We start from the raw sequence: 15,552 nt of genomic DNA on the forward strand, positions 1-15,552 counted from the left end.
TCCCCTGGACCCTCTTCTTCCTAGCTGTGCTGGTGGCTCCCTCTTTCCTTTGTCTCTATGTCATAGAATCTAAAGTTGGAAGGGACCTTAGAAATCTTTTTGTCTAACCCCCTCATTTTCTAGGTGAACAAACTGAGTGTCAAGGAAATTGTGGGCTTTAGACAAGGTCACATTGCTAGTCAAGGGCCCAGTCAGGACTCAAACGCAGATCTCCAGCCACTTCACCATGTTGGCCTGCAAACTCCATCAATAAGGAGAGACTCTGTGGTTGTCATGGGCATCAAACCTCACTTGGAGATGTTCGGTTGACACAGATACTTGTTCATTCTGAGCCTTGGGTGCTCCCAAGCCATGCTGTTTTGCTCTTGTGGCCTCTCCATTACCATAAGCAGCTGCTCATTTCTTGGTTGGTCAAGGGGGCCCATGGCACCACCTATCCCTTGAAGTTACTCAAGGCATGCATCATCCCAGAAGCTCCAGACCTCAAAGGAACCTCAGGAATATTTCAGTCCAACTCATAACTGCCCTCTACAAATCCCTGACCAGGGGTCATCAGCCTTTGCTCATTGACCCCTTTTGATGAGAAAGCCACCCCCTCTCAAAGGGGATGGAAACAAATGTTTATTAAGCACCTATTGTGTGCCAGGAACTATGCTTTATAAATATCATCTCATTTGAGACAGTCTTTCCCCATTTTGGACTGACTTAATTATTAAAAATTTTTCCCTTACTTCGAATGGAAATTTGCCTTTCTACAGCATCTTCCCACCGTTTCTAGTTCTGCTCTGTTGTGCTGAGCCTTAAAGTGGCCCAAGTCTTTCCTTCTTCCTGCTAAATATCCTTGGTTCCTCTGACTATGCCTCCTCTGGCACAGTCTTGTCATCATTCGCCCCCTCACCATCTTCCTCTGAACACTCTCCAGCTGAGCAGCATCTTGCTCTTAGCATGGTGCCTAGCACACAGTTGGTGCTTAATACTTGTTTCTTGAGTGATTGATTTTCTAAAATGTGGTGCCCAGAACTGAGCACAAGACTCCCAATAAGGACTGACCAAAGTTGAATATGGGGGGATGAATGTGGGGGGGGGAAGGGCTCCCTTCTTCCTAGTCTTGGCTGCTGTTCCTCTCTTAACTCAGCTTCAAATTGCATTCACTTTATCGACTACTATCACACAAATTGAGCTCGTGTTCCACTGAAACCCTAGATTTTTTTTTCATGAAAACTACTGCCTCCCCATACCTCCTGCCCCCTGCAGTTGGGAAGCTGAGGCTTCGAACCCGGGTGGAGGGTTATCCATCTATCATAAAGCTTTATCAAATGGTCTTTGAGTTGGCTCATTTTCCTAGCCTGTCAAACTCCAGCAACGTTGGTCCTTGTCGTCATAGGAACTCCCTTCCTCCTGTTTCTTTCTCTCCCTAGAGGTCCCTTCCTGGTTGCTATGGGTCGCTCCTGGCACCCAGAAGAGTTCAACTGTGCCTACTGTAAGACCTCTCTGGCCGATGTGTGCTTCGTGGAGGAGCAGAATAACGTGTACTGTGAGCGCTGCTATGAGCAGTTCTTTGCCCCACTGTGTGCAAAGTGCAACACCAAGATCATGGGGGTGAGGCACAAAGTCAACCTTGCATCCGCCTCTTGTTCTAGGAGATTCCCAGGACCCACTCATGACTCTCTCTACTCCTGCTCCAGTCCACCACTTACCTGCATCTGGAAAAGCAGCTGTACCATTTCCCAGCTTTGGAAGTCCAGTCCAGGGCTCTGGACCTGATGACCCCTCTCTCCCTTTACCCAGTAATCCAAACACATTTTCTTCTGTTAGGCAAGAAAGAAAGAAAAAAAACCCCTCCATTTCCCAGGAATGAAGCCCTCCCAGAAGAGAAGGTTGTTAGGGGCCCCAGGGGCATACTTTGGTCTGAATCAGCCTGGAGCTAGGTCTTTCTTCTTCCAGGGACAGAAATTGCGTTAGGTCTAGGGCATGCTGTGCTAAACTGCTCCTAGCAAGCCCTCATCTCTGTTCTCCCAGAGGTGGAGCTGAGGTCAGCCAGCTGATGCCCTCTTTTCCTTCTCTGTTTTCCTTTTTTTCTTTTCCCAGGAAGTGATGCATGCTCTGAGGCAGACTTGGCACACTACTTGCTTTGTCTGTGCGGCCTGTCGAAAACCTTTTGGCAATAGTCTCTTCCACATGGAGGATGGGGAGCCCTACTGTGAGAAAGGTACGGGGCCCTCTGGGGAGATGTGTGGGGATGTTCAGATCACCTCTCGCAGTGCGTAGGAGAGCATCGTAGCTCCAGAGAGATTTGTGAGTGGAGCCTGTACAAGTACTAAGTGTAGGCAAGCTGGGCTTTGAACCCAAGGACACTAACTCCAAATCTAAAATGCTTTTCACTAAACACTTCACCGAATGGCCCTCAATTCCAGGAAGCAACAACAGGCTCCTTCAAACTTCTCTCCCTCTCCAGAGGCTAGTGCCCCTGTTCTTCCCATTCCTCAGATTCACATACTTAACTCTTCCCTCTCCTTCACTCTCTGCATACTATCAGCAGCCAAGCTTTGCTGATTATCTCCACTCATAGTCCTCTTGTCTAGGTTCGTTCTACATCACTCCTTTCCTGCACTATCTCAATAATTTCCTGATTGTTAACCCTACTCCTAGTCTCATCCTTTCCAATCCATCATCCATTTAACTGTCAAATTGGCATTCCTAAAACACAGATCTCACTATATGATCTCCCTACCCCCACTCACAAATCTTCAGTGGCTCCGTATTGCCTCTTGGTTAACATAAAAAGTTCTCTGCCTGGAACTTAAAATTGTCCTCAGTATGGTTGTCTTTTACTTTCCAGTTTTATTTTATGTCATTAGCAGTCATGCACTTATTACAGTCAGCCATCAACTGTTCCTCTTATATAAAACCCCACTGATTGTCTCCAGACAGTTTACATGGTGACCATGTCTGAAATGAATCCCCCTCCTCTGCCTCATAGAATCCTTAACATGTTCCAATGTCAGGCCAACAGTTAGTTACCTCTTACATTGGTATTTCACATACGAACAAAGCTTTATTACTGATAATTGACTACAAACATAGTTTTCAGAGCTGTAGGACTCTGGACAAGTCATATTATATCTTGGGTTCTCAACTCCCTTTTCTGTGAAACTCTGTGCTTCAGGGCAGGATTGGGGGAAGAATAGAAGGTTGAACTAGCTAGAATCAGAAATTCCCTTCCAGCTATAAATTTATGATTATATAACAGTCCTCCAGACTAATACCAGTTTTTTAATCACAATATTTAGGCACAGCTATTTAACTAACCACACATTCACCTAACCCCCACATTACTGGCCAACCCAGGTTTCTAATGTCATGCCACAAAGCATCCACATAACCATGTCCTATTCAAAATGGAATCGATGTCTGACCTACTCCATCATCTTCCCAGAATGCCTATCAATGACTTGAATAAAGTCAGAAAAAGTATACCTATCCAATGAACAGATAACATGAAGCCAGAAAGAATAATTAATGTGCCAGATAGCAGAATCTGAAACATCTCAACGGAATGGAGTGATGGGCTGTAACAAAGAAATTTAATAGGGATGAATTGAAAACCTGCTACTTTGGTCAAAAAATCAGTTGTAGAAACAAAAGAAGGGACAAGTCTGGTTTAATATCATTGATATGAAAAAATACACTGGGATTTCAATGGATTGCAAACTCCAGAGAAGCATCCCTGGGATGTGTGCACATTTTAAAAGAAACAATGAGAATGGGGGAAATGTCAAGAGGAAGGTGATATGGATGTTGAAGGACCTGGGGAATAAGTCGCCAGAGAAAGAATTGGGGATATTTAGCTTGAAAAAGAGGAGACTTGGGGTGGGGACAGAAAGGGGAGATGGGAGACCTACCTGCAAGTATTTGAAGGATTACCATGTGGAAATAAGAGAAGACATTCCACACAGATCCAAAGGACAGAATTAGGGCTACTGGAAAGAAATTACAGAGAATTGTTTCAACTCAAGATCCCATTTCTTCTACTTCCTTTCTACCTTCCATTCTTGGACAGTTTTAATCCCTTTGGAAGTTTTTAGAGAGAGAGAGAATATAAAATGTATGTTTTTCACTCATTGTAACCCCTTAGTGAAACCACAACTTGGAATGCCCTGAATTGTCTCAACGAGCACATGCATTCTTATCCAGATTGATATTTATTTGGGGAAGCTAAGAGAGGTGACAGAAGGAAAGAGAAATATCAATATTGAATGGCATTTAATGACAACATCATGCCAAATTTCAAACTCAGATGTATTTGCACAAGTTCAAAGTCTATGTCTAGGCCAAAGCAACTCCACTGTTAAAAAAGTAAGTTATTCAACAGACTTCTTGTTCATATGACATCAGGTACCTAGCAACATTGAATCATGGGTTTTAAACTGTAAGGGACCTTATAGTTCATCTAGGCCAACTCTTCTCTTCATTTTCCAAATGAAGAAACAAAGTCCAGAACTTAATAACTTGCCCAAGGTCACAGGTGGTAAAGAGGAGAATCAGGATGGGAACTCAGGTCCTCTAACTCCAAATGCTACATTCTCTTGGCACTACCCAATGCCACCTTCTTAAGATTGTGGTTTTAAGTGAATCGGGACATTGTCTTAGCTTCTTGCAGACTTAAGTTGAGATGCCTCCTCACTCCCAGTCCACCCCTTAGGGTCATAGATTTAGAGCTAGAAAGGACTTTTAGAGGTCATCTGAGCTGACTCATTTATTTGACAAATAGATTAAGAAGCTCAGGTCCCTAGATGTTGAGTGACTTGCTAACGGTCACACAAAAAGGAAGTGGCACAGCTAAGGTTTGAAATGCTTCCAAATCTGTCTTCTTTCTAGAGTTCCATCTGTCATCTTCCCTGGATCCTTCTCAGAGTGTTGGGGTCTCAGTGTGTATGTCTGTTTCTTTTCAGATTACATCAATTTGTTCAGCACTAAGTGTCATGGTTGTGACTTCCCCGTGGAGGCTGGAGACAAGTTCATTGAGGCCCTGGGACACACTTGGCACGACACTTGCTTCATCTGTGCTGTAGGTTTTTCCTTGTGTGACTTGAACTCTGCCAATATCACACCATACTTGTGAAAATTGAGGGAACAAAAACCAGGAGGGGACAGCCAGGGAAGAGGGGACTGGATAATGGAAGAAAGTCATTGATTTTATTTACAAAAATTGTTCATTTCTATTTTATTTCCAGTGCTAGACACAAAAACCAAATGAGACTTTGTTGACAAACTCTCACTAATCCCTCACTTGGAAAAGGCAGATTTCTGTTCACTAGTGTCAGCTCTGTTCTCAATATAGGGCAAGTCAGGAGATGAGCATTTTCTTTCTATTAAACAGAGGAAAGAAAGAGCACTGATCTTGGAATCAGGAAGGCCTGGGTTCAAATCTTACTTCTGGAATTTATTAGTTGTGTGACCATGGACAAACCCCTCAAATTCCCTGTGACTCATTTTAACATCTGTAAAGAAGAAATAATAGCACTAGACTTAGTTCCCTCCTGGGATTGTTGTCAGGTTCGAATAAGCTGATATGCATGTAAATTACTTTGTACACTCCAAAGCACTATGCAAATGACAGCTGTTATTAATGGAAATAATACTTCATTCAACCTAACAGCATACTCTCAGAAGACCTGAGAGATCCTCTAATTCTGATCAGCTCATTAGCTGTATGACCTTGGACAAGTCAACTAATCCCTATGAACCTCAATGTCCTCATTGTGAAGTGAGGGAATATGATTAGATGATATCTGATGCCTTCTCTACCTCTAAGAACTATGAACAGTTAGGAAGGTGAAGCAGATAGAGAACTGGGTCTGGAATCAGGAAGACCTGAGTTCAAATCCAGCCATAGGTATTTACTAGTTGTGTGACTTTGGACAAGTCACTTAACCTTTGTCTGCCTCAGTTTCCACAACTGTAAAAAGGGGCATAATAATAGCACCTACTTCACAGGATTCTTGTGAGAATCAAATGAGTGAATATATTTTTTAGTTACATCACTCACAGATGATTTATTCTTCTAACCCAAAGATTATTCTAACCCCAAAGAAACCGATTGTAGTATAAATTTTACAATGCTCTGCTACATTAGAAACGTCAAACAAGACAGATCTAGAATCAGATATCCTAGTCAATAAAAACTCAAACAATTCCTCACTTCCTCCAAATAATAATGGTATCTGAAAAGTAATTTTTAAATGAGCTAATCTTCTTAAAGCACTTAGTACAGTGCTGGACATACAGTAGTTAATAAATGTTTATTCTTTTCCCTACTCTCCTTCCCCCATTTAAACTTGAGGCTAGGATTTTCTTGTGAAAAACTTAGGGGAAGGAACTAGAAATGAGAGTGTTTTCAAGCTGAATGAAATGCCACTTGAAGCTTTTTAACGAGAACGTTAAAGGAGATTGCTAACATTCAGTCAATTCAATAGGAAGTGGGAAATTCTCCTGGTTGCCAATCCATAGCCTCATATGAAGTTGCCTACATTTGAAAGCACTATCAGGGATGGGGAATCTTCAGCCTATAGACTGCACTTGAGGACCTAGAGGGCCACATGAGATTCTGAGGCTGCAGGTTCCCCACCCCTGCTTCGGTGCTGCTACTACAAAGAGTATGGTGGGGCAGCCAGGTGATACAGTGGATAGAGCACTGGTGCAGGAGTCAGGAGGACCTGAGTTCAAATCTCACCTCAGACACTTGACACTCACTACCTGTGTGACCTTGGGCAAGTCACTTAACCCCAACTGCCTCATCCTGGGTCATCTCCAGTCATTCTGATGAATATTTGGTCACTGGATTCAGGTGGCTCTGGAGGAGAAGTGAGGCTGGTGACGTGCCCAGCCCTCCCTCACTCAAAACAAAGTCAAGTGCAAGTCATGTCATTATTTCTCTGATGGCATAGTCTTCTTTGGCAATGAAGGATGAACACACACACAGAATGAGTGTGGTAGAATGGGCCAACAATGGTCCTCAAGTCCGCTAATGCCCTACTAGCTGTGTGACTATGGGAAAGGCGCTGAATCTTACTGAGCATCTGTATTCTCATCAATAAAATGGGCATGATAATTTTGCACTACCATTGTCTTATGAAGAAGGAAAAACAAGCAGTGCTTCTAATGTTTACACATTAAAGAACCTGTGATGCTTGTTTTTCTTGTTACTCTTGACATTTTCCTTAGAGGCCCTGAGCATTTAACTCCCAACTGAGTTCTCCAGTGTATAAACAGGATATTTGTAAAGTCCTTTTCCAGTCTCCAAGTAGGCTAATTTTCTACCTGTATACAATTCAAGCAAGCTTGGTTGTGTAAAGAAAAGCCTTACTTGTCAAGTCAACATGCACCAACTATGTGCCAGGTATTGTGCTAAGTACTTTACAATTATTATCTCATTTGTTTCTCACAATAGCCCTGGGAGGCAGGTGCTGTTATGATCCCCACTTTGCAGATGAAGAAACTAAGGCAAACAGGGTTAAGTGACTTGCCAAGGGTCATTCAGCTACTAAGTGTCCGAGGCTGGATTAGAACTCAGGAAGATGAGTCCTCCTGTCTCCAGGTCCTGCACTCTATCCACTGTACCACCTAGCAGCCCCCAAACTTGCTCTAGCTGCTGCTCTATGACACAGTCATTTGCCCATCATTGGAAGGAGACTGAGGCTCGATGAGGGGACTCCTGCATCAGATAGGAGATTGCACTGAGCCGTGACCACAGAAGCACAGATAGGGCTGAAAGGGGCCTTGGAGGTCCTCTAGTCTAAGAGGAGATGTTACAGAGGAGAATGAAGCCCAAAGAAACTTCCCCAACATCCTACAGGTAATTTGAATTTCAACTCAGGACTCATTACTCCAAGTTCAGCACTCAAACATGTTCCTTTGTCTCACTTGTATGGTTTCCAGAGGACTTGATGGCATTTTCTCTGAGACATGAGCCCCTTAGCACTGAGTCACATGTGTAGCTGGCCCAAGGCAGGAGGAGAAGCCTTATATACACTCCATTTAACTTCCATTATAGCTGTAAGCAGACTGTAAAAATGGACATCCTCTAGTTCATTAGCTCATGTATTCATCAAGTATTTGTAAGCTGCCTACTAAGTGCCAGACACTGGAGCCATAAAGAGTTTAGATTTGTAAGCTGCCTACTAGATGCCAAATGGACACCAGACACTTGAGCCATAAAGATTTTACATTCTATTGAAGGGAAATATCAGGGTAGATAAGCCAGCACAATGGATTTCCAGAGTTAAGAGGAGGAGGGAAGAGAGATGTTGCTGGACTCAAGTCTTCCTGGAACTATAGATTCTGAGCAATAACGCTAAGGAGGAACAGTATCCCAGGTACCTGAGGCAGTCTGTACAAAGGCATAGGAAAGAATACTGCATTTCATGGAATCATCAGTCTACAAGGCGTAGGTGCTCAGATGCCAACTAGCCCCACCCTCTCTGTTTACAGAGAAGGAAATCTGGTCCTTGGAAGTTTCAGTGACTTCCTCAAGGCCACACAGGTATTATTTGCCCAAGTCAGCTTCCCATTGGAGAGCAAAGGACTTGGGTTAGAATCTTAGCTTTGCCACTTATTTCCTGTGTGGCCTGGGGCAAGGCATTTCACTTCATGGGGTCTCAGTTTCCTTATCTATAAAATAAGGGAGCTGCACTAGAAAATCACGAAGGTCCTTCCCAGCTTTAAATCTATGATCTTACAGGATGGAATATGAGTTTAAAGAGCCAATTTTGACTGACAGAGAGTACCAGGAAGGGAGTAAAGTTCATTAAGCCCAGAAAGGAAAGTGAGATATTGTGGAGGGCTCCATTCATCATACAGGGACTTCTATTTCCCCCTAGACTAGGAGCAATAGGAAGCCCCTGGACCTTCTCAGTCACCAAGGTGACAAGTCAAGCCTATGAATCTTCAGGATTTCCCATGTGGCCTTTAAAGCTGACTTCAGTGGTTCCATTAGAGGCCTGGTTTCTTAAGCAATGTGGCTGGCTCAGCCTGGCATTGTAAGCTTGTTATCTCTCCCCAGATGTTTATGTTTACCTGTTACCATAGCAGCCCAGAGGTGCCCTGGCAGAGATGAGATATTACATTAGCTAACTACTTCCTTGGCTGCTGAGACAGCATCTCTAACACCAACAGGCTTCTCCTGTCTTAATGTCCTGGCTGAAGCTGAGCTGCTCTGGGTTATCGGATGCAAAAATTGGCCTGGTCCTTCCCTGGATTCTTACATTCTGGTCCTTCTCTTATTAAGGAAACTCAGAGACCCTTAAGTTCATCGATCACATCAGTTTCTGGGAAGTGGGGAGGATTCCCTAGAAACTTGATTTTTCAATGAGTTCTGGCTGTCTTTAGCATCTGTCCCATTAAGGAACAATCTAGACTGGAGTTCACACTCTCAGAAAACACACACACACACACACACACACACACACACATCCCTGGCCTCAAGGAATTCCAGTCTCACTTGTGGAACAAACTTTACTCATTAGACTGGTATGAAACAATGTAACCATGATGGGAGAGGCAGGAGAGATCCATGTAGCTCAGGACTCTCCAAGTTAGAAGAGCAGTATGGTGGAAAGAACTTGCACTCAAATTCCAGCTCTGTTGCTTACTAGCTATGTGACCTTGGGCAAGTTGCTTTCTTTCATTCAATAAACATTCATTAAGCACCTAATATGTATCAGGCACAGTGCTAAGGCCCAGAGATACAAAAAGTGGAGAGAGACCCTGACCTCAAGGATCTTACAGTCTAATGGGGGAGACAACATGAAAACAAATACATACTTAGCAAGCTATTTACACTATTAATAGAAAGTAATTGAAAGAGGGAATATAGTGGAATTGAAAGGGGTTTGGAAAAGCTTCCTATATAAGGAGAGATGTTGGTTGATACTTAAAGGAAGCCAGGGAGGTCCGTAGGTCAGAGAAGGAGAGATAGCTTTCTAGGCATGGGGGAAATGAGGTCAAATCAACAAGCATTTCTTAAGCATCTACATTATTCCTGCTAAGCACTAGGAATAAATTATATTTTTGGTATATGTATATCTATCTAGCTATCTATCATCTATACGCACAGATATACATATGAATATAAAAGCATTCATGAATATGTGAAATCATATAAACTTGTAATCATGTGTGCATGCACACATGAGCTACATATAGACACATATGCTTTTTTTTAAAATCAAAATTTTGACTTCTTTGGTTAGAAGCACTTCCTCTACTAATGCAGGCGGGCACCTTCTCTACAACTTCAGTCTTAGCTCCTGAGAACATTGAGAGGTAAAATGATTTGCCCAGAGTCACACAGCCAGGATGGGTCAGAGATGGGATTTGAACCCAAGAATATTTGACTTCAACACCAGTCTTCTATCCACTGAGCCATTTTGACTCTCAAACAAAATACAAGTTAATTAGAGAGAAGAGAGACAAAAGACTCAAACTTTTCCAAAAACATTACATTTATTAGTGTTTGACATGCATTAATTCATTTGATGTTTATAATATCCTCAAAAGAAAAGTAGCAAAATATTATTATAGATGAGACGCAGAAAGGTTATATGACTTCCCATATATATGGCACATGGATATTTCTGTGTGTGTATATTATGCAAATTATGCAACTATTATATATGCATGCCTATCTATGTACATATTGATTCCCCCAGGAAGAATATAAGTTTCTTGAGAGCAGGAATGGTTTCACTTTTGTATCTGCATCCTTACTGTTTAGCACAGTGCCTAGCACATAGTAGAAGTTTAATAACTGCTTCAAAAAACAAAGGTCTACCACATGCAAGGCACTCAGATATGCTATGATACAAAGACAAAACACATAGTTTGACTTCAAGTGATTTCCATTTTACTGGTAGCATGGTGGGGATGGGTGGAGATAGGAGACAACTGGGAAGATGGGCAAAGAAAGAGTATCTCTTGTATCATCTTAGCATTTTATTATTTATTTAACAATTTAATAATTTAATACATTTATTTAATAATTATTAAACTATTTATTATTTTATTGTTTATATTATTTTATTATTGTTATTTAATCATTTACCACTTCCATCATCATCATGGAAAAGATGATACTGGAGCCAAACCTTAAAGGAAGATAAGGATTCTGAGAGATGAAGAAGGAATCCAGGTCTAAGGAACAGCTTGTACAGGGGAAGGAGATGGAATGTCACATTCAGGAAATAGCTCATAGGTCAGTTTGTAGAAAGTAAAGGGGAATAATAGGAAACAAACCTGGAAAGGTAGATTAGAGACAGAATATGGCAGGCCAATAGGTTTGGCCAAAAAATACCCTAGGTCGCTGAAGATTTTTAAATAAGAGGACACAATCAACTCATAATGTTTTCCTAGGGCGTTGACAGACACACAAGCACCCAGCCCCCTATTCAGGCATGGTACTAGAGCCAGCTGGAACCTGCTTATGAAAGCCAATTGTTAAAATTTAAGCATGGACAAATACTACAAATAAGGATTTAATTTATTGTTTTGTGAATTGTCTGGACTTAGGAAAGTGATATAGAAAAAGTAAATGATGCAGATTAAACACAAAAGTGTAAGATACAGTCCATTTTTCCAATTGGTTGTTAAACATTCACTAGGACACCACTGCCTCCATTCAACGAATTTTTTCACGTTTTCATTGTTTTGGTGATCTGTCTTACTCACATTTTCACCTTTCTTCCAGGTTTGTCACGTGAATTTGGAGGGACAGCCCTTCTACTCCAAGAAAGATAAGCCACTATGCAAGAAACACGCTCATGCCGTCAATATCTAAAAGAAGCTGGCAGCCCCTGGCATTGGAGGGAAACTGGATGGCCAACTCTGTTCACTACAAAAATGGATAAATCACGATGGAAAACTTTGCTTTCTGCGGGGGAGGGAGAGGAGCTAGGAAACCCCTGAGATCTTTTGAAGTACAATTTTAGTCCTTCTTCTGTATACAGAACATGCATTTGCCTCATTCTGACCAGAAGCCAACCCAAGTCTCTCCCTGAAGGAGCTGGTAATTAATCTAAGACTGGAATGGTACTTCAAAAGCTGAGGACACAATTGTGAGCACTTCAGAGTATGAAACTAAAAGCAAATTTTCCTAAGAAATACAAGTATGTTCTTGAATAAGCTTAGCAAAGTAGCCACTAGAGTTCTGGCTATTCTTTGGCTGGCATTTAACAAGAGCTCAGAGTCCTTTCAAAGAGTCCTCTAGTCTGTAGCTACAGCTGGCAGAAAGAAAAACAAAAAAGTCATATGCCAAAGAAAGTTCCAGTTGTAGCATATTTTTAGGCCTGGAGCTGGTAGTTTGTAAAGTAAGACAGATCCAGGCATTCCTCACCAAAAAAGGAAGCATTATTCCATTATTAATACAATGGTGCTAACTCCCAAAGCATCAAACTAGAGGCCTTTAAATCAATCAATTTGAAGCATTCTCCATACCATGAAGGTGACCAAGAATAAAAAAAAATTGAATGCCAAAGTCAAAATAAAGGGGTTGTATTCTAGGAGAACCTGGGACATTGAAAAGGATAACACAAAAAATGTTCCTCTACTCAGCATAAAGTTAAGAAAAGTTAGGTTCTCCAGCTCATCTCTTCCTGTCTTATATAGCCAGTGTCCATAAAGTACCCATCTCATATTCAAATTGGGATGGAAAAATGGAATGGGTATCCCCCAAGTTTGTTCTTTGATGGAAGAGGTAAGGGGATGGAGAGAACTTTGTATGGTATTTCAATGTTGTATCTGTTTTGAGAGCTTTCTTGGAGTGATGGTGTTCCTGGGTCTCCACACCCATGATTCTTCAAATGGCTACTGATTGAAGTCTTTATCAGACCCTCTTGTCAGGGCGAGAGAACAAACCTTGATTCATCAGTACTGGAAAGGAGCAAAGATGGAATGTAAAAATAAATAGGGTAGCAGAAGGGACTGCCCAACCCATAGGGTGAGGGGAGCCTTAATTTCTGCCAAACTCATTGAAGATGGAGGGCAAAGGTCATGGACTAGTGGTTTCACAGTTCTATCTGGTACCACTGTGATTAGTTTCCCTATATGGGATACATTCTTTAGCCTATGGTTTTGTTGGCTGATAAGAGGAAGGATAGGACAATATTGACTGAATTGCTCATCTATCTTGTTGGCTAGCATTTTTACAATGTCTTCTGTTCTGAGTTGTGCTAGGAAAAAATATTTAAACTTAGCCTCGCTAGTCAATATAGCAAGTATTTATTGAGATTGCCTCTGAGATTGTCTAAATTCCTTAAATAATATGCCAAGTGGTCATTTTTAGGCTATTTCAGAGAGTAGAAATAAGAAACAAGTGTGATGTTTTTGCTTTTCATTCCTTCTTTAGAAAGCAATATTACTTTACTGACAAAGTATATTTCCAGATTGAATGGCTATTTCTCTCCCTTGAGCATGATCAGGTGGAGTTTTTTGCATCCTACCACTTACTCCTGCAACCTTCTTTTTGAGGATATTTTCCCTTCCTTTTTATTCATTTGCTTTATTATATGTTAGTGAAGAAAAAGTTCCAGTTCTCCCCTGGAAACTGATACTTGCAAGGGAAAGTGCATTAAGTATACAAATTGAGGATGCTAACAGATAGTCATGGATTTTAAACTTTATTTCCATCGACCTCCATGAAGCCATCCATTCTCCTCTACATAGAATCCAGAGGAGAATATATGAATATATGCATAAATATATGCACTGAGACTGGAGCCCTGAGTTGGGGTATCTTTTTGTACACCGATATTAATGCTACTTTTCAGATTAGGGAGAAAAGTTGTCTGGTCATTTTTTAAGGGGTAGAAACCAACAACTATACCATCACCTTCTTTAAAAAGCTAATGGAATTCCAAAGAAAATCCAGACTATTCTTCTAAATGGCCATCATATCTGCCAGGGTACCACAGAATGCTAGATTTAGAATTTCAAGCTGGGAAGAACCTTTGAGATGATTTCATCCAACCCTGGATTTTATAGATAAGGAAACTGAAGCCTAAACTAACAAAGTAACATACCCAAAAGATGTCCACCTAAGTGGTGGAGCCAGGACATAAGCTCAGATTTTTTAACACATATGGTTGTAGATTCCAAGTTGAAAGGAATTTTGTCATTGATTTCAATCTCTTCATCTTTCAGATGAGGATTTACACAAGGTCACATAGGTAGTAAGTGCCAGAGTCAGGATTCGAACCCAAGTTTTCTGATTCCAAATCCAGCACTCTTTCCAATGCACCATGCTTTTCTTTAGACCCCAAATCCAATGTTCTTTCTACCACACCACATTTTGCCCATCTTCTTCCCTTTCACAAATTTCCTAGTGTTTGGTTTCAAGGGGAGAAAACTATAGGAAACCCATGTCCCTTACAGCTAAAGAATATTTGAGCCCATGTAAAGGTTTTATTTTTGCTTCCTTTTTTTTTGTGGAAATTGATAAGGAAAGTAAAAAACCTTCAAAGGGAATTTTGGGGAAATCAGTTTTGCTATTACTTTTAGTTTGTTGTAGACTGTTATATCACACACACACACACACACACACACAATTCTAAAAGGAAGTCTCTTAAAGTTTAGTTCTTCAGGGGTCATTAAGTTAGGTAAAATATTTTGTTTAAGGTTATCTCTTACTTACTGCACGAGTGTCTATAGTATGAAACCACACTTCTGAGTCAACATAAGGCAGTATACTTTGGGTTTGAAATCTTTGTCTCCTTAGAATAGAATTAACTTTAGCAACGGAGTGAGTTGTGTCTGCAGTGATGTGCTAGGAATCTAGCTTTTATAATGTTTTTTCCCCCAAATGCCTTTGCTTTTGAATTTTTTAAGAAAAAGTTTCTATTTATTAGCTCAGAAGTGGAATGTCGTGCCGTTTATTAGGAGTGTGTGCCAATATATTTTGCATGGAGTTTTTGCGCCAACCAATGTGAATTAAACATTGTCACAAAATAAAACAATGAAAAAGGATGTACAAAAAAGGACTTTTCCGTTGAAAATTTTAAAAATCACAAGCAGGTTTGGCTAGTTGTTCCTTAAGGAGACTTTGAAGACATGGAGAAAAAGTCAGGTACACATCACAGAATCATAGAATCCAAAAAACTGAAAGACAAATGGGATCTCAGAGACTAATTGAGGGGACATTTCATCCCTAAACAAGAATTCCATCTATGACATCCAAATAAGTAGTCATTTGGGCTTTGCTGTTGTTCACTACTTATGTGACCTTAGGCAAGTTACCTCGAGTTCCTGGGCTTCAGTTTTCTCACTTGTTAAATAAGAGTTGGACTAAATGACCTTTGAGATCCCCTACATATGCAAGCCTAGGATCCTGCCATGGTATTGGAGACCGGAGAAGAGGAAGTAAGCAAGGACCCACTACCTCCTCAAAGCGGCCCATTTCTCTTTTAAATAGTTCTACCAATGAAGCAGTTATTTTTTTGTTCCATCAAGCTTAAATTTGCCAATTTATAATCTTCCCATTGTTTCTAGTTCTGCTCTCTGGGT

The 15,552-nt window shown here is 41.1% G+C and overlaps 1 protein-coding gene across 6 annotated transcripts in view; it reads left to right on the plus strand.

Moving 5' to 3' along the window:
• Positions 1–15,015, plus strand: part of LDB3 (LIM domain binding 3) — a 112,729-nt gene extending 97,714 nt beyond the window's left edge. For all 6 annotated transcript variants that reach the window (XM_072628556.1, XM_072628559.1, XM_072628560.1 and 3 more), the window contains 4 exons: positions 1,419–1,599; positions 2,089–2,209; positions 4,953–5,068; positions 11,744–15,015. In XM_072628556.1, coding sequence (XP_072484657.1) covers positions 1,419–1,599; positions 2,089–2,209; positions 4,953–5,068; positions 11,744–11,833 — 508 coding nt within the window. In that variant the 3' untranslated portion in view covers positions 11,834–15,015. The remainder of the gene's footprint in view (positions 1–1,418; positions 1,600–2,088; positions 2,210–4,952; positions 5,069–11,743) is intronic.
• The last annotated feature ends 537 nt before the right edge of the window (positions 15,016–15,552 follow it).

Source organism: Notamacropus eugenii, chromosome 1 (assembly GCF_028372415.1).
Source record: "Notamacropus eugenii isolate mMacEug1 chromosome 1, mMacEug1.pri_v2, whole genome shotgun sequence".
In the NCBI taxonomy this organism is placed as follows: domain Eukaryota; kingdom Metazoa; phylum Chordata; class Mammalia; order Diprotodontia; family Macropodidae; genus Notamacropus; species Notamacropus eugenii.